We start from the raw sequence: 19,124 nt of genomic DNA, 5'->3' as shown, positions 1-19,124 counted from the left end.
AGCACAAGCAACAAAAGTAAAAATAAATAAGTGGGACTACATTCAGCTATAAAGAAAGCATCTGTGCAACAAAAGAAATCATCAACAAAATGAAAGGAAACCTACGGAATGGGAGAAAGTATCGGTACACCATCTATTTGATAAAGGGCTAACATCCAAAACATACAAGGAACTCATCCAACATCAATAGCAAAAAAAAAAACCCCACTAACAATCTGATCAAAAATAGGCAGAGAACCCGAACAGACATTTTCCAAAGAGATATAAATGGCCAAGAGGTACACGAAAAGATGCTCAACGTGACGATCATCATCATCAGGGAAATGCAAATCAAAATATCACCTTACACCTGTCAGAATGGCTATTACCAAAAAGACAAGAGATAGTAAGTGTTAGCAAGGGATGTGAAGCAAAGGGAACCCTCGTGCACTGTTGGTGGGAATGTAAATTGATTCAGCTACCTGGAAAACAGTATGGAGGTTCCTCAAAAAATTCAAAACAGAACTACCCTATGATCTAGCAATCTCACTTCTGGATATATATCCAAAGGAAATGAAATCAGAATCTCAAAGAGATATCTGCACTCCCATGATCACTGCAGCATTATTCACAATAGCCAAGATAGAGAAACAACCTAAGTGTCCATCAGTGGATGAACAGATCAAGAAGCCATGGTATTTACATACAAGACTATTATCCAGCCACAAGAAAGAAGGAAATACTGCCAATTATAACAACATGGATGGACCTTGAGGGCATTATACTAAGTCAAGTAAGTCAGACACAGAAAGACAAAATACTATAGAATGTCACTTATACATGGAATCGAAAAAAGCCAAACTCATAGAAACAAGAGTAGAATGATGGTTTGCAAGGGCTGGGGAGTGGGGGAAATGGGGAGATGTTGGTCAAGGGCACACACCAGTTAGAAGTTTGGGGGACCCAACAAATACTTACTATTATTAGCTCTAATTTTCAGATTAAGGATACCTATTTCACAGGCCTATCCCATTTTACTAAGGAGGAAACTAAGTCTCAGAGAGAGGGTCTGTAACCTGCCCAAAGTAAGGATCTGGCGACAGTATATTTTGACTCTAAAGCCAGAGAATGCTCTAAGTTCAGATGCAGTCCCTAGGTATTTTAGGATCATAGATTCCGCTGAGAACTGGATGCGAGCTAGGAGCCCTCTCCCCATAAAAGTACTCAAACACACGCATACACACAATCTTCTACAGATTTTTAAGACTGGGGGGTCCAGAACCCTTCTCTAAGGTAAGAGCCAAGTATAAAGAATTCTCAATGTCTGGATGAGAATACCTAGTCTCCCACCTTGCTTTGACTCCTTCTTATAGTCTGGAACAACCCCAGGTTCATCATTTAATAATAGCACTCAAGAGAGAGAAAATGATGCCTGGGACAGCCCAGGGGCTTACCAACTAACACCACAAACTTCCAACATTACCACAGCTGAAATTCTCCTTATAGTCCATGCTCACGGGCAAGTTATAAATGAGCTTTAACATAAGAAAGTACTACCCTAAATGGGCAGCAAGGGGTCACTCAGGACCAGCATTCCTTTGTAATACTATAGAGGACTCTCACTAAGTCACTTCCTAACTGGGCAAGTGTGGAGCTTTAAGAAGGCAGTTGAACTACATGAGCAGCAGTCCCACTCACCTACAAACACAACTGACCACTTGCTTATGAGAGATCTATTAGAGGACTGCTTTAAAAAAAAATAAAATAAAGGAGGACCACCTTGTATTTGGTAGTAGCACTCTAGTTTGATCTACTGAATCATCTGAATGTAATAAAATGGCATTTCCTAAGAAATGTTCCATATTTCAATCATTTTCTTCATGTATTACTATTACCAATAACAGCAGCTATTACAATGCAAGTGCAATTAACAGATGCTTTGACATAAATCACCTTCCTCAAGCAATTACAATTCCCTTGCAAGTTCGGTATTTATTCCCATTTTACAGAGTGGGGAAGTGAGACTATCAGAGGTTAAATAACCTGAAAAGGTAACCCAGCTAAATCAGCAGTTGTGGTTTCACATGCCAGCCTGTCCTGTTGGGTTATTTAAATAATGACGAATAGCAGTGACACCAACACTTGCTACGGGTCAGTTACTTAATAAACATAATCTTTAATCTATTCAACTATCCCAAAAGATAAACATCATAATCCCCATTTTTCAGAGACGGATACTGACAGTGAAGTAAATTAACTTGCTCACAGTTGTTGATAAATGGCACAGCAGAGAATGGAATGTGATTTCCTTCTTTTTTTTAAGATTTTATTTATCTATTTGAGAGAGAGAGAGAGATAGCGCGAGCTAGAAAGAGCACAAGCAGGAGGGAGGGGCAGAGGGAGAGAGACAAGCACACTCTCTGCTGAGCAGGGAGCCCGATGCGGAACTCGATCCCAGGACCCTGAGATCATGACCTGAGCCGAAGGCAGACGCTTAACTGATTGAGCCACCCATGCGCACAGGAATGTGATTTCCAATCCAGATGGATCTAGTTCTTTTTACTATACTCCAAGAATAGAAGCTACATCTACTTCTTCCTTCCCCCACTTCTGCCAGGATAGCGTGCCTAATTCAGGGCCCTCTCCCCTCCACCCTACCTTCTCAAGCAGGGCCTTTCGCAGACGCCGTTCCTCCTGCACCATGATGAACATCTCCTTATGCACAGCTGCTGCCAGGTTCAGGTCCAGCTTCTCTGGGCAGGCAGCCATCTTACAGATGAGCTCCTCATGGGAGAAGACGCAGTATCTTCGGAGCCGGCGGTAGTGCTCAATGCACTGGCGCCCAGCCGGCAACTGTGGACAGATTCAAGGCTGAGCGTGGCCAAGTCTGAAGGCCGTGGTGCCTCAGCTTCCCCACAACCCTCCTGCTTCTCCCTGCCAGCCCACCACACTCCAGACTCACCCAGTCAGCAGTGCAAAAGTTGACAGCCTCTGCAAAGTTGTAGCCTTGGTTGAAGCCACTGTGGTAAGCACGAGGGAAGGTAATGACGAATTCTCCTGCACACTGGTTTGTGCGGACAACCTGAGGAAGAAAAAGGCCAAGGTCACTGAGACAGGTTTTCCAGGGTCGGGAGAAACTTGATTTAAGAGCAGGATCCAGGGCGCCTGGGTGGCTCAGTCGTTAAGTGTCTGCCTTCGGCTCAGGTCATGATCCCGGGGTCCTGGGATCAAGCTCGCATCGGGCTCCCTGCTCCGTGGGAAGCCTGCTTCTCCCTCTCCCATTCCCCCCGCTTGTGTTCCCTCTCTCGCTGTGTCTCTGTCAAATAAATAAAATCTTAAAAAAAAAAAAAAAAAGACAGGATCCTTAAGGAGACAAAGGAGAGCCTGAAGGAACAGCGTGACAATAGACTCTCAGATCCTCCAATTCTAAAAGGAAGGACCATTGGCCTCGGCTCTCAAAGTTGAGATTTATGTTAGCAGCAACAGGAAGATTTGAGTCAAAAGTAGGCAATGTACATACCACAATATCTCAACTTTCCTACTAATTTTTATAAAAATTTAAAATACCACTTTTCATTAAGCTGGCAATGGCTTTTTCATTAATAATTACTTTTATCAGTCACATAGGCACTTCCAAGAGCCAAATGGTCTATAAGATTTGTTTTCAAGTTAGCAGGCCCTGCCATTCTCCACTTCTCAGAGCCAATCACTTTCACCTCTTCTGATTATTTTGGCATTTACCTTAACAACCTTAAATAACATGCCTCTAGACTTTAAAGATAGCCTATTATTTCTCAGTTTGCTTAGTTTTCTGCACATGTCTTAGTAATTCAATCCCAACCTTTAAGACAAGTGTCCAACCCTCCTCTTGCCTATCAGTTTTCACCTTTCTGTAGCAGAGCCCTATGATCTGTTCCAACTCGAGCCAGCTGTCGTCCTCCCTGGACCGTCCCTCTCCCATGATGATCTCTCCTGTTCCCTAGATCCCAGGTCTTCCTCTTTCTTGGTGTTTACTCTTTGGCTATACTTGAGCACATCCTCCAATAGCTTCCCAGGAAGTGGTGTGAAGAACTTTTTTTTTTGAAAAATGTCTCTATTCTACTCTTGTACTTCATAATTTGACCATACAGAATTCTAAATTGAAAACCATTTTGAAGGCATGGCTCTAATCTTCTAGATTCTAGTGTTGCTTTTGAAAAGTCTTAAGCCACTCTGGTTTCTAATGCTTTGAATTAAACCTGTTTTCTCTCAGGAAGCTTGTAGGATTTTTCTGATCCCAGTGTTTGATATAAAAATTCACCAGATATACCTTGGTGTGCATCTATTTTCATTCATGTACTGGGTAGGCCCTTTGATTCTGAAAACTCAGCCTTTTGGTTCAGGGAAATTTTCTTGAATGATTTCATTAATGATTTGATTCTTTGTTTTCATCTATTCTCTCTTTTCAGAACTCATTATTTGAATATTGAACCTCCTGAACAAAATCTCTTCTTTCAACTTTACCATTTCCCATCTTTATTTTTTATTCTATTTTCTGAGAGTTCCTTAACTATTTATCTTCTAAACTTTTTTCTTCCCCTTTTACTATCACAGTTTTAATTTCCAAAAGCTCTTTTTTGTTTTCAGGATGTTTTCAAATAGTATCCTGTTCTTATTTCAGTTTGTGCTATATGCTCATCTCTGAAGATCTTCATGAGGTTTCTTTCCCTTTTTGAAGTTTACTTCTCTGCCTGCCTAACCTGTTTATCCAAGTTGTTTTGTTTGGTTGGTTCTATTTTCTAGAGTTTCCTCAGCTGTCTGTTAATCTGTGACTGTCAACTTTAAGAGTAAGAAATGGAAAAGCTGAATGGAAGTTCTGAGTATATAGGTGAAGTCTGTCAACTGTGAGCTTCACTGCAGGGTGATCTGGAAGTGCCATTCAGTTTGGGAAACTCTAGGTCTTTCTTTTTGGGCCACTCAGATTCTCCAGAGAAAACTCTCCCATTTTTTTGCCTGAAGGAAAAAGATCTGTCTGCCAGTGTTCTAAGAGCCAAGTGGAAGAAGACAGCTGGGAACCTCAGCATCCACTATGTACACAATGATGAATCCTACTATTTTCACTATACCTCTACCCTCAACTGTATCTAGAAGACCTCAGTCCAGAGATCTTTTATTTTTACCTCTTCAGAAGTAAAGTCTTTTGCTTTAGTGAGGGAGGGTCACACTTCCAACTGCCCAGTGTGGAAGGGGACCTCACAGCTTCCTATATAGACATGAACCAATCCCTATTTTCACCTCACTCATCTTTCTTCCCAGAATGCCTGGTGTCACTGACTACAGAACCTCTGGGGGAATTCTGAGGTATCAATCAGATTGGTTGGTTCTCAGATGTCTCAATACTGGCCTAAGATTCAGTTTTCTCATCCATTTTCTGGTTTCAAGAATTTTATCATTGTATCCTCTCTTGTTTTCTCCATTTTAGTAATTTTTAAAAAACCTTAAAAAAAAAAAAAAAACCCCTTTGTGCCATTTGAGTGGTTTCAGTGAGGAATGGAAGCAGCCATGTGTTATGTTTAATTTGCCATCTATAGGAGAAGTCTCACAAAGGTTTTTAGGATGAACATTCAATGCTGATGAACAGAGTGAAATAGGTGCAGTGCTGATAATAGGACCAGTAACTTCTACTCTCTGGAAAACCAAATTGCTAATATAGATCAAGAACCTAAAATGTTTATATCCTTCAACCCAACAATTCTTCTGTAAGGATTCTAGATTACTATGGAGAGAATTAACATCTTCACAATATTGAATCTGCCCATTCATGAATACATCTCCACATTTATTCAGGTCATACATCAGCTCCCACCTCCAATACATTTTCTTCTTCTCAAATCTATCCCTACTTAGGGGCAACATCAGTATTTCTTGCCTGGATTACTGCACTGGCCCCCATTACCAAGCACTAGAATGATCTTCCAAAAAACGCAAATCTGACTGGCAAAGCCATGGCCGAGAACCCCTTACTTGAAACATCATGTCCAACGATGAAGCCACGGCTCCAACAGGCAAACTCTTATCTTCCTTCAAGGATCACCACTTCTACAAATGCTTTCCTGACCACCCCCCTCAGTGACCCAGTCTGCTGTCCTTTTGAAGCACCTCTAACATTTACTCACCTCTATTCTCCACTCAACTGCACATACCCAAAGGCAGGGACCGGTTTATTTGTCTTCAAGGTGTTGGCCAAAGGCCTGTACACAGAGGGAGTTCTAGCCAGTACTTGCTGAATGATCTAGACCCAGCCTTAATTTTATAGATGTGAAAACTGAGTTCCAGAGAAGCGTCAAGTAGCAAGGCCAGAAACAGAACTTAAGGCTCCTGACTCTTCATCTCAACCTGCACCCTCACTTTGGCCATGTCCCTTTACCATTTCCTATGTAGTTATCTAAAAAGGCTCTCCTCACATTCTGCAGTCATTAAAAATGACCCAAATGTTCATCGAGTGGTGAATGGATAAACAAAATGTGGTAGCTCCATAAAATGTAGTATTCCACCATAAATTTAGGAATGAAGTTCTAACACATGCTACAACATGGATGAACCTCGAAAACATTATGCGAACTGAAAGAAGCCAGATGCAAAAGACCACATATTATTCCATGTATGTGAACTGTCTAGAAAAGGGAAATCTCTAGAGACAGAAGGCAGATGACTGGTTGCCTGGAACTCGGGGTTGGAATGGAGACTGACTACAAAAGGGCACGAAGGATCTTTTTGGGGTGACAAATGTTCTAAAACTGGATTGTGGTGATGGTAGCACAACTCTGTAAATTCACTGAACTGTGTGTACTTAAAATGGGTGAATTTTATGGTATGTAAATTATACTGCAATAAAGTTGTGGGGTTTTTTTGTTTGTTTGTTTTAAAAGATGGTTACAAGCAATTCATAGTAAGGAAGCAAAAATCATTCTAGACCAGCACTGTCCAACAGAAATATAATGCCAGCCACATATATACTTTTAAATTCTCTAGTAGCCACATTAAAAAAGTAAAAAGAAACAGGTGAAACTAACTTCAATGTATTTTATTTAATATATCCACAGTATCACCATTTCAATGTGTATGTGGCATACAAAAGTATTATTAGTGAGGTATTTTCATACTAAGGCTTGACATCCAACATGTGTTTTACACTTTCAGAACATTTCAGATGAGATTAGCCATGTTTCAGGTGCTCAGCAGCCACATGTAGCTAGTGGCTACCAAACTGGACAGTGCCGTTCTAGACCATTTAAACTTAAAAAGAGATTATAAAATCCATACACTGATTATTCTTATGTCAAAATTTATGTAGAAAAATAACAGAAACATAACAAAGTGTGGAGGAAATAGAGATGACCACTCTAAATTTCCATTTTCTGGAAAGGGGGCAGGTTTCTTTTATAATGAAGATAATACTTACACTATATAGCTATAAAAAGAAATGGCCGCCTTCCACCAAAGGGGAAGGGGGGAGGGGGTGGGCTAAAGATAGCTCCTTGGGGAGCTTCAGCTGGCACAACTGCAGCCTGCCAGCATGAGAATATGAAAATCAGATGCCTTGGATTGAGGGGATACTGCGAAGTCCAGAAAGCCTGGAGATGCTGGGAACCACCTACAGGAGGGGCAGGGCCGGGGGGTGAGGGTGGGGCGGGGGGGCGGGAAGCAGCAGCTGGCCAGAGAAGCTGGTGAGCCATGAGCAGGACAAATGCTGTGGAGCTGGAAGCAAAGAGCACATGTTTAAAAATCTGTATTAAAGTTTTCTTAAAAAGAGGTAAGAGTTAAACAGCTATATATCTTATCTATCTAAATCCTTAAGGATCCTCTTCCACTCTTACAAGTAAATTTTTCTTGACACTGTAGGCAAGGACCAATGCTGTGCTGTGGGTGAGGAAGAAAGGAGTGTGAGGAAAAGTCAGACCCAACGCCTACTTAGGAAGAGCAGAAGTGGAAGGGCCCTCGATCACCTCTACCTCTCGAGTCCAATAGTTCTTAAAAGGAGTAAGGCAGTGAGAGAAAAGGATACCCCACCCACCCCACCACCTTGAGTGGAGAAAGGCTGCCTGAATTGTTGTGGGATACACTTCCTCTAATTCCCTAGATCCCTCAATGCTTAGGTAAGTATCACTAAGTATCACTAAAGTATACAATAAAAAATATTACAGGGTACGTAGTGTATCAAAACAAGCTGAAGGCAAGAAGAAATGTGAGTGAGAACCACTGGCCTAGTCCAAAGCCCTACTGTACAGATGAGTGGGGATCTCAAGGAGACATTAATTCAATATGCAGTGACTGCCTACCATGTCCTATGCATTAGACTAAGTGGCAGGGCAGCCAAGGTCGTGGTGGTGGGGAGCACCGGGGGGAGGTTGAAGGAAGTGGGAAGGAGGAGTAGCAAGAATAAGACTTAAAACACAGGTGGAGGATGTACTAATTACTGTTCGTACAGAAGTGCTGATCAGGCCATCTTAAGATCCACACCAGAAAACTGGCTGATGCTAATGCTAGAAATTCCCTTATAGGCAAGCCAGACTGTATAAGCAGCAAAACATTTTATGGAGTGGGAGAGGAGTCCACAGAGGAGGAGGACAGGTTCAGTCTAGGACTCTGGGTTTAACTTTTTTTATTTTAAATGTTGATAGACATTAGCACTTCTTTAAGAAGAAGTTATGTACCACCCCCCAGCTTGAGATATGACATAAAATCGTTTAAGTTTAAAGTGTACAACATGTTGACTTGATACACTTACATGTTGCAAAAAAAATTACTACCATAGAACTTACGACCTATTACATAATTTAAAAAAACACCCATTGCTCCCAGAAGGGCTACTATATAGAACATGTCAGAGACGGCTAGTAACCCCCCAATATTCATTCTCACCCTCTTTCACAACAATATGAATTTGTAACTGGGACATGACCATCCAGAGTAAGAATCACATTTTCCAGTCTTCCTTGCAGCTAGATGTGGCAATGTGACTAAGTTGTGAATAACAGGAGATGAATGGAAATGATGTGCGTCTTTAGGAATAAGGAGACTTGTCTTGCCCTGTCCTCCCACTTCGCTCTTCCACTGGCTAGAATACAGACATGAAAAGAAGCCATCCTGAGGTGTTGCCCTCAAACACATGGCCCAGAGGGCTCACCATCACATTGCTTATCTAACTACTATGATGTGAGGTCTCTATTAGAGCTGTCAAATTAAGATAGAAGAAGAATGAGAAAGAGGCAGGGGTAGATTCCAGATGATGACCACCACCACAGCCACCACGACCACGACCACCACCACCACGAAGGACACGCTACATCATTTCTACCCCTTGGTCCTGTTTCCTGAGCACTCACCGGCACACCATGGGACATGAGGGTGTTGGGATTCATTAGGGTGACAAGTTGGTGCAGGAGGTCAGGCTGGCTATCAAAGAGCTCAGGTGTCAGCTTCTTCATCACCTCTTCCAAATGTTCTGCCGCAAGGGAGGGTACCCCATACCAGGTCTTCGGCTCACCCCTGGCCACGTGGAAAGGGGACACACAGAGTGGTCACACACGTGGTCCCGAGGGAGCCTACCCTGCCTCCCTGGCTTCCCAGGACCCCCACTCACCAATGGAGGTAGTTAATGGAGTAACTCCAGTGATCCTCAATATGCCAGCAAAAGGCTGAGAAGACCATGCCCACATAGAGCCAGGGCACCTTCATGCCGGAAATATCCGCATTGATGTGGCACAGCACGGACTGCTCCAGGACTGGCATCACATTCAGGTTCCAGCCGCTGGTGGCGTACTCCTGTCAGGTTGGGTATTGGTGGAAAGGGGATGAGGCTTATGCTAAGGAGCTGAGCTCTTTAGCCCAGGGAACCTTAATTTTGAGGTCACAGACCTCTTTGACACATCTGAGAAATATTATAGATGTTCTCCACCTCCTACCTGCCAAATGCACACACACAAAATTTCAATTCCCTTCAATTTAGGGAGTTTTACAGATATACTCACTCACCAAAATACCTGCAAGCTAAAAGCCCCCGCTCTGGACCAAAATGCTCCCTTCTCTGGAGGTAGGCCTGGGCCCTCATTTTTTCCCACATATACCAGTCCCTGAACACTTCTTATGAATGAGCCAGGCACCCTTCCAAGTATTTCATACACCTTCTCATTTAATTCTTACAACAAATTTGTAAGGTAGATACGATCCCCATCCTACAAAGAAATAGCCAATCTCGTGCTTAAAGACGCCATGCCAGATACCGGGCTGTGTTCTTTACATATACCATCTTATCTAAATCGCACAGCAGCCGTGGGAAGCGGGCATAATTACCCCCACCCAAAAGAGATACTAAATGACTTGCCAAAGCACACACAGCTGACATATAACCATGAATCATCCACTCACCTCCTCCTCGGGGGTTAGGTGCCGCTTACTGTCACTGACAGGGAAACCGCTGCCAAATTCTTTGGAATGGATGTCAGCCCCATACTCAACAGTCACATCTTCCTCAATGCTGTTCACCAGCCGCCAGAACTCCTTCTCCACAAGTTCTGTAGGCACCATCTGGGGAACAGGGGTAGCAGATGACCGTGGCCCATCATATCCTGGCCCCAATGACTCAAAAGAGCTAAGCCCATCAGGCACCAACACCTATGACGCTAGCCCTGATGCTACCCCAGCCCTCCATCACCTACGTGCACGGGCATGTTGAAGTAATCGGCTTTAAAGGAGTCAGCCATCTCGCCAAAGCTCTGCAGAGTGTACTCCCGGGTAGCCTGCTCAAAGCCAAAGGCTTCAGGGGGGCGCTTACACTCCTGAAACCCAAAGGAGAACATGTCACCAAGACAGAGGGCACAGAGGTGGAGTATCCTCAAAAGCGAAGCTGGAATATGGGGGAGGAGCAGGGAGGAAGAGCAGCCCTAGGTCTGCACTCAAGGCCCTGGAGGCAGGCCTCACTTTACAGCTCCACCTTTTTCTCCCAGCGCTTCAGCTTAGTCTTTTCATCCCCCACACGCACTGCTGCCATGCTTTTGCTCTTCTCTTCCTTTAGGACTTAACTATTGAAACCACGACCTCTGACTTAAATACACTATCCTATGCTCTTCTGCTACCGCTTTTTCCTCGAGCTAAAATAGGGAGTTTAAACAGAATGCCTAAGGAAGCTTTCTTATGCCCAGACTGGAACTACAAGCCTGGGAAAATGGCACTGAATATTCTAGTAGCTCAGAGGATGGAAGTCAAAGGCACCAGCTTCTACATCGTCAAACCCTACAACATTCCTGTTCTTTAGACGGTCTCAGAAGATAGGACGTGAGACTACCTCACTTTGTACCTAGGTTCACGATTTTAGAAGAGAGCTATATGTACCCCAGAGTTAGACAGACTCACTCATGTCTGAAAAAATCAATGTCAATCTGGTCCACTGGCCCACAACCACTTAAAGAGAGCCAAGTAGGGCTGACAGCCTTCACTGTCTATCATACTATTGGTGTCCAAACTCCTCCCTGAAGGAAATCTCCACCACTTCCAAGGCCATTATGCACTGCCCTGGTCTCTTTCCTCAGCTGTGTGTGTGTGTGTGTGTGTGTGTGTGTGTGTGTGTGCGTGTGTGTGTGTGCGCACACGCACAGCTGGTCTCTAGGACCACAGATGAGTCCCTGACATAAGACGAGAGACCATCAACATCTGCTCTCCAGAAACCCAGTGACAAATATAGATGAGCGCCCAGAATTCGGATGAAGGAAGGAAGCAAGCTCATGAAACAGACCTGGCCGACTTACCGGGCCTCTCAGCCCTCACTGCTGCTTCAGATGCTCTCCTGACTGCCCCTCTTGCCCTCCTAAGTACCCCCCGCCAAATACCCTTGTCCTGGCATGCCTCCATCCCCAAGTTTACTAGCCCTGCCCACCTCTTCTAGTTAAAGCCTGTATCACTGCAAACTTAATCAAATTATCAAAACAAAAGGAAAACTAAGTATTATACCCATATGATGGCCCCCCCAACAACAAAAAAAACAAACACAAATCACTACCCATGAATAAATGTAATGATATACAAAAATGATTATAAAATAGCAAATGAAAATATATAAGACCCCAAACTTGTTAAAGATAGTTATATATATGCAACAACAAAAAGATGAGAAGAAAATATACCAGACTATTAACAATGGTTGTCTCTAGGTGGTGAGATGATAGGTAATTTGTCTATTTTCCAAGCTTTCTAAAAAAAACAAAGAATAAAAAACTTGGAAATCAAAAGAACAATTTTTTTCTTCATATTCCTGTCCTCCAAATCTCATTCCTGACACCTTCCCTGATTACTACCCTTAGTCATTTCCCTCTCCTCTGAACTTCTACGCCTCAGTTTCTAACGCATAATTTAGCATCTGACTATACGTCGGCATACAATCTGTCCAATCAGGACTCTCACCTCCCCAGGTGGTCTGGGGGCTCCCAGAGGACATACGCAAAGGCTACGTCTCCTCTTCTTTCTCCCCAAACTCGGCCCAGCCTAGCCCCACCCCAGGGACCCAAAACATTAAACCGTGGCTGAGCTGGGAAGCTGCCGTCAGTAAGGCCTGATGAAGGAAGGCAAGAATGCCCTCTGCGGCAGACATGAACTGGGGCTGGGAAGGCCTTACCGCCATGACACACTTTGGGCACCGCCAGACACCCTTGGGAATCTCAGGCAGAGGCGGCAGCAGGCAGAAGATGTGGTAGTTGTCATCACAGCCATCACACAGCAGAAGCTTGTCATCCTCATCCCCTCGGGAACACATCCGGCATACATAGGACTCGATCTGCCAGGAAAAGGAGGCAACAGTTCATCAATCGAAGCTCGTCTAGCCTTCAAACTGTCCTCCAGACAGCACCCTAGTCCACAGAGCTCTCCATTAGAAACCCACCGTGCTTGTTGGCTAGATCGTTCATTCACGGCCCTGTCACAGGCTAGTCGTGCTAGTTCTGGAGTTTAACTGCATGCACGTACCATCTCCCCAAATAAACTGGTAGAGCTGTGAGAGCAGAGTCTTTTATCATGAGTCGTGAAATCTCCCATTTTTAATTCGATAAACACTGAGCACGTAGGTGTTCAACACTATGCCGGACTCTGAAGTACAGCAATGGGTAAGACATGGCATCTGCCTTCTAAAGGCACACAGTACTCCAGAGACACATATTCATAAAAATTAAAAGGTAATGTGGAAACCGCCGATACCAGTTCAGAGGGTACTAGGGGACCCTAGAGAAGGGAGCACTCAAATCGGCTGGAGATAAGGAGGGAGAGCCTTGAGGAAGAACTTCATTGAAAAGGTGACACCCAACAATGACATCTGAAACTGACTGAAAGCTGAAGGCAAACTGAAGTTTGGCAATGGGGCAGAGCCCAGGGGAAAACTCTTCCAGGTGGGAGAGATAGCAGGTGCAAAGGGACGGGGGAAAGAAAGAGCATGGCGCGTCTCAGGGGAAAAAACGAACATACCTACAAGTAGTTCAGTGTGGCTATAGCAGAGGAGTGAGGTGGGCAGTGCTGGGGAATGAGGCTAGAGGTCAGCAGGGACTGGATCATGCATGGTAATGAGGAGCTTAGCCTTTATCCTGAAGCAATGGAGGGAGCCTCCTTCTCTGGACCCTTCCAGCACTTCCTGTTGACAGCACTTGTTCACCCTTTCTTGTCCTTTGTTCCATGTGAGTTGGCCTTGTTTCCCCAATTAAGTGAGCTACCTGAGGGCAGGGCCCATCAGGCCCACTTTTCTGCTTAATGCAACCTGGTCCAGAGCCATGCTGGGGAAATGCTCGCTGAAGGGATGAAAAGCAGAGCATTAAGAAGTCAGGGCTGGGTCCTTACAAACTGGGCATTGCTGTGGTTCCTCCGCAGTCTCATGGTCATCTTGGTGCAGGGCTCTGGGCTGTGACTCAGCTCCTCCTTGCTCTCCAGGAAGGTCTTAGGTGAGGTTGACTCCACCTTCACATCCCCGCCTGACTCCTCCTTCACCACTACGGTGGGGGGACACTCAGGCCCTTCCTTATCTGGGAGAGGGAAGAGGGGCTCTAAAGTACAGGTCTAGAACAGTCAGGGCCCCGCCTCCTCTCCCCCGGTGAGGCCATCCTTCACACTGCCCCAGCCTGTCAGGCCTTACCTTTCTTCCGCAGGGTCTTATCCTTGGCCATGAGGCCCAGGCCCATCATCTTGGGGCCTGCCCCATAGATCTGTAGCTTCTTCAGCTCCGGATTCTTTTCAATGTCTTCCTCCGTGGGTTCCGGCTGGGAGGGAAAAAGGAAATGAATCAAGTCTGCTATCTGAGGCAAACTGCCCCATCCTAAAAGAACAATAGCTTGGACTATATATCACTTGAGCTCATGCCAGGAGGCACAGGCAGGCCTGGGCAAGAATTCAGAGCTGCTTTTTGGAGACTAGGGTTAAGTGAGCTCCCCCATTATCCCTCTCTTGGAAAGAAATTAAGGTGGAATTTCAGTTTTCCCAACTGTAAAATGAGAATATTAACTCCTACCTTACAAGGAGGTTTACAAAAGGGTTTGGGGATAACATATAGAAAGAAATCTAACAGTGTGTGGCACTACCAATAAACGGCAGTGACTAATACGGTCTACTAAATGACATGTTTTGGTGAGCCCAGGGACAATGTCTGTCTTGTTCTCTGTTGTATCCCCAGTGCCTAGAACAATGCCTGGCACATAAGCTTCTGCCTGAAGCTAGGATATAGGTATAAGGGAAAAGAAGAGGTCTACCCCTAGGAGCAGAGTGAGTCCGGAAAGAACAAGACAGGCAAAAAAGGGCAGACACAGAAAAGCTATTGTAGGAGCAGATCAAGACCCAGCTCAGAAGCTCAGCTGAGAGTAAAGGAAAGAGCAAGAGTGTAGCCAGAGGGGGCACACTACTGCTCAGATCTCAGAGAACAGAGTGAAGGGAGAGTGCAACAGGGAACAGAACTCTGGTCAGAACTTTGTGGACTCCCACCCCCGAAGCTCTTAGAAGTACTCACATCAGGCTGCAGCCTCTTGGCCCGCCGGCCATAGCTATTGAACTTGGAAGGCTGCACAGACTGTCGAAGGGGGATACTGTGGGGTTTGTATTCCTTGTCCTTTTCCTCATTATCAAATGGACGTGTGTTGCACTGCTGGGGACAAGTGAGGAATAAGGGTCAGGGTATGGGGCTGCAGCCCCCAACGATGCCTTCCCTCTATCCTTACCCAGTGGCAAACAAAACTGTGGCTGCACCCACCTGACCCACAACAATAGGCCCTGCTCAACTGGTCGTTACCAATGACACCAGCACACACTTTGAGAATTCTTCTCTTGCCTTTGCTTGTGTCATTCCACCTTCAAACCACCTCTCCACAAGCATCTCTCTAACTCAATCAGATGCCATCTCTTCCCAGACCTCTCAAGCCCCAAATGTCTCTCCCTCCTTGGAATTCCTTTATCAGTTACAATCTTGTCACATAGTGGATAGTAGGTTGGCCCTGTGGGCAACTCCAGGACCTCTGACCCTGGGCAGCATGGGAAAAGAATAGGCACCACTAGAAAAGGGCAGAGTCTAGCTCCCAGGTCTCCAGCCCACTGAACCAGTTCCATTAAGAGCAAGTATGAGAAATCTGCATCTGGTGGGGGGGAAAGGCTTCTTCCACCCCAGCCTGGCATCCTTACCACCAGGTTGGCTCCAGACTGGTACATCTCATAGGGATAAACGATGCGTTCATAGTGGGAGCGTAGCAGGGAGCCAATGTTTTTGCCTGGTGGGTAGTTGAGGCGCTGGGCCACCCGGGCCCACCGACGGTCTTTGCAGATGGCTTCATAGCCACCTTCCTCCACCACGATCTGCAGGGACAAGCAGGAAGGGATGTGGATGTGCTGTGTGTATGTACATAAGGGAGTTGGCCTGCAGAAAGGGTGATGAGGACAACTCCAGCCCCTCACCTCACTGGGGGCTATCCCCTCCTCCTACCACCACCACTCAGGTTCAAACTGCAGTAAGAGATGCCAAGAAGTTCCGATGACAGCTCATGTGTTACGAGGCTGTGCCCCTTCCACTGCAGCATAGAGATCTAATATCCCAAACCAAGGGAGCCCCCAGAGTATGAAGGATATTAAGGGGTGGGGAGGGGTTTGAGAAAAGCCTTTCTTACTTTACTGAGGCTGTAGAGGTCTAAGATCCGCCGTTCTACATTGGGAATCTTTAAGGAGGAACCCTGGATTTCCCAGAATTTGGCAATCTGGTCCAAGTAGTTCAGCTTCACTCTTGTCTGGGCCTGGAAAAGAAATGGCTCAAAGAGGCCGGCCTCCCCCTCCACCTGAACCCTGTCTTCTGGCCTAATCTTACGAGGGGAGAAAGGGTACAGAGCAGCCCACCATCCAGGGCTTTTCCCAGTGAAATGGGTCCCAAACTCTAGGCAGTGCTTAGCCCACCTCTCTCTCATCTCTGCCACCTTCTAGGCAATAGGATAAGCCCAAGGTCCCAACACAGAGAAGGTCGAGTCACAAGAGCCACAGTTTTACATGCACACCCTCTCAATCTCCCTGACAGGGCTGTGTGAGTATCATCGTCTCTTTTACAGAGAGCCTCTGCTTCCTTAAGTCACAGAGCAGGTACCAAGAGATCCGAATATCAAATAACTTAAGTTTTAGCTATTCCCTGCTACTGATTTGCTGTATAGCCTTGAACAAATTGGTTCTACTCTCTGGACCTCCATCTTCTGATTATAAAAGGGAAATAAAATAACTGCCCAGTCCACTTACTCCAGAAGGGTGGACTTACAAGAAAGACAGTGAAGGTCCCTCTGGAACCTCCAAAACTGCATCTAAGCTCTAGGCATGTTTCAGAGATTGAAGGCTCCAACAGAGCACATTTAGCTCTTCTTTATGCACCACAAAACTTGTCCCATGGTGGCTGAAGGCTGAGAGTGCATGCTGAAGAACTAAGAGATAGTGTACCAAAGCAGCACTAGCACCTGGCCAACCCAGGTCCACATCGGGTCCAAGGATTCTGGGAACAAGGCATGTACCGTGCTTCCCTGAAATTGCAGTGACCCAAGAAAGGCTCCCCAAGGTCCCAAGTCTAGAACCACCTTGCATGGGTCAGAGGGCCTGATTCTAGGGAGAACTAGAGAAGTCATTACCATTCACCACCTTGCTCGGATCCCATTAGAGGAACAGAAACAGTTCTCTTTCATAGATTGGGAAAACTAAGGTCTATTTGTAGAAAGAAACAACCTATGGCTCTTTAGCTGTGAGAACCTGGAAGAGGCCAAGAACTCTACTCCCTCCACCTTAACTCCTTAGCTTTCCAATCTCATCCCTGCTCTTCCCCATCATTAGCCAGCACAGTATCTCTAGAAAACCTGTTCTTGTCCCATGCTAGATGACATCTTGCGCTAGCTGTACCCCCACAGACCTGGTCAGATCCACTTCTTTAAGAAACTTATACCCCCCTCCATGAGAAGACTTTTGCTCTGACCAGGACAGCACATAGACTCACTCTAGAACAGTGGTTCTCAGTGAGAAGAACAATTTTGCATCCCCCCCCCCCCCCCCCGCCCCAACCCAGGAGACATTTAGCAATGCCTGCAGACATTTTTCGTTGCCATTACTGGGAGAAGGTATTACTGGCATCTAACACAGGTGGAAAGAAGCCCGGGATGCTGATACACATCCTAAAATGCACAAGACAGCCCCTCCACGACAAAAAATTATCTGGACCAAAATGTCAATAGTATCAAGGTTGAGGAACTGTGGTCTAGAAACAAGTAAGCCTTTAGATCATGAGTTTCCAGTCGGGCCTAATATGTCCCTTCCCCAGGTCATCCAGTAAGGTTCCTGGATATGTAACAGTGAGGTAGAAAGGTGGCAGCAAACTTCTAAACCACATCTTCTGTGGGAAACTCCAGGATCTTCCCTGGAACTGGCTTCAAAGCACCCGCTCTCATGACCCCAGGGCATTCTCAAGCCCTTAGTGGAGAACCTCACCTATCCATGCAAAGGGCCTGGACTTCCTGTACAGAACAAAAGGGAGAGGGAAAAGCCTACCTGCCTGACCCCGGTTCAAATTTATAACCATTCTAGCCCCCATACGGACCGGTTCTTGTGTTGTTCCTGACCATCTACCTCGCATCCCACCTTACCAAGCCCCACAGAAGGAAGGTAGGAAGCACAGGGCTGTGGATGAATTGGATAATGAGGCCACATTCAGCTGGCCAAGAAAAGGCCTCAGCCAACCCGTTTCCCTTTGTTGACTCAGGTATGGTAGGTTAGCTGGCAGGAGAGCTTCAGAAGTAGCAAAGCTTTAGGGAAACGGACATGCCCAGTCTTTGAGCTATCAGACTGGAGACGCTAAATGCTCCTGCTCTTGGTTATATTCCGAGCTCTAAAGCTTCCTCCATGACCTCTATGCAACTTCACAGAAGACAGAATAAAGGTCGAGTCGGGGAAAGTACCTTAGCCCGAGAAGGAATGAGGGAAGTGGGATCAGAGCTCAGGTATCCATTCACCCAACCCCACCACCAGCTGCTAGTTTTCTCACCTCTAGTTCATTCAGCCTCTGGATTCGGGGAGTAAACCTGAAGTTGTCCACTTCTACAGCAAAGGGTGGCTGCCAGTCCTGGGGTACAGAGGGGAAAGGGAGTTGGGTTATTCCAGCACAGTGTAAGACCAGAGGGCACCACAAGCAGCTCAGCATCCCATTTGTGCCTTTCCAGACCTCTGGCCACCCCAGACCCTCTAACCTGACAAACACCCAACCCACTACCCACCCCCCCAAACTCACAACAGGGCCCTAGCTGCCCCTCAAGTCCACACTCAATGCCCAAAGCACATGTCCTGGGAAATTTCTCCCAAGTCCCTTCCAACAGTACAGTGCCAGGATTTCAAGAAATAGAGCGATGGGGCCCAAAACAGTTGACCCCAAACTCTCCCTACATCCACATTAACTCCTTGTTCCCCAGGCATGTGCTGTAGGACACAGGCTGGAAGTACTGGTAAGCACAAAGGATCTGGAGTCAGAAGACTTTGGTTCATGTTCTAGCTCTGCTACTTACGAGCTATGGGATTTTACCTTTCTGAGCCTGTTTTTCTCATCTGTAAGGTGGGAATATGAACACTTGCCCTGGCTTCCTCATAAGACTGAT

The 19,124-nt window shown here is 45.7% G+C and overlaps 1 protein-coding gene across 9 annotated transcripts in view; it reads right to left on the bottom strand.

Moving 5' to 3' along the window:
• The window catches only part of KDM5C (lysine demethylase 5C), a 32,442-nt gene that overhangs the window by 9,400 nt on the left and 3,918 nt on the right, over window positions 1-19,124 (bottom strand). For 6 of the 9 annotated variants that reach the window (XR_013444464.1, XM_078063854.1, XM_078063852.1 and 3 more), the window contains exons 2-14: window positions 18,521-18,598; window positions 16,131-16,253; window positions 15,652-15,822; window positions 14,987-15,121; window positions 14,123-14,246; window positions 13,831-14,012; window positions 12,626-12,784; window positions 10,677-10,796; window positions 10,387-10,545; window positions 9,602-9,783; window positions 9,345-9,507; window positions 2,942-3,061; window positions 2,638-2,832 (exon numbers count right to left, since the gene is read on the bottom strand). Coding sequence is in view for 8 of the 9 variants with exons in the window: in XM_078063854.1 (XP_077919980.1) it covers window positions 2,638-2,832; window positions 2,942-3,061; window positions 9,345-9,507; window positions 9,602-9,783; window positions 10,387-10,545; window positions 10,677-10,796; window positions 12,626-12,784; window positions 13,831-14,012; window positions 14,123-14,246; window positions 14,987-15,121; window positions 15,652-15,822; window positions 16,131-16,253; window positions 18,521-18,598 (1,911 nt within the window). In the remaining variant the exon portion in view is untranslated. The remainder of the gene's footprint in view (window positions 1-2,637; window positions 2,833-2,941; window positions 3,062-9,344; window positions 9,508-9,601; window positions 9,784-10,386; window positions 10,546-10,676; window positions 10,797-12,625; window positions 12,785-13,830; window positions 14,013-14,122; window positions 14,247-14,986; window positions 15,122-15,651; window positions 15,823-16,130; window positions 16,254-18,520; window positions 18,599-19,124) is intronic. The other 3 variants (XM_078063848.1, XM_078063851.1, XM_078063853.1) reach the window with 2 other exon arrangements.

Source organism: Halichoerus grypus, chromosome X (assembly GCF_964656455.1).
Source record: "Halichoerus grypus chromosome X, mHalGry1.hap1.1, whole genome shotgun sequence".
NCBI lineage: Eukaryota > Metazoa > Chordata > Mammalia > Carnivora > Phocidae > Halichoerus > Halichoerus grypus.
Note: the sequence above shows the minus strand (reverse complement) of the source record. Positions and strands in the feature narration are given on the sequence as shown.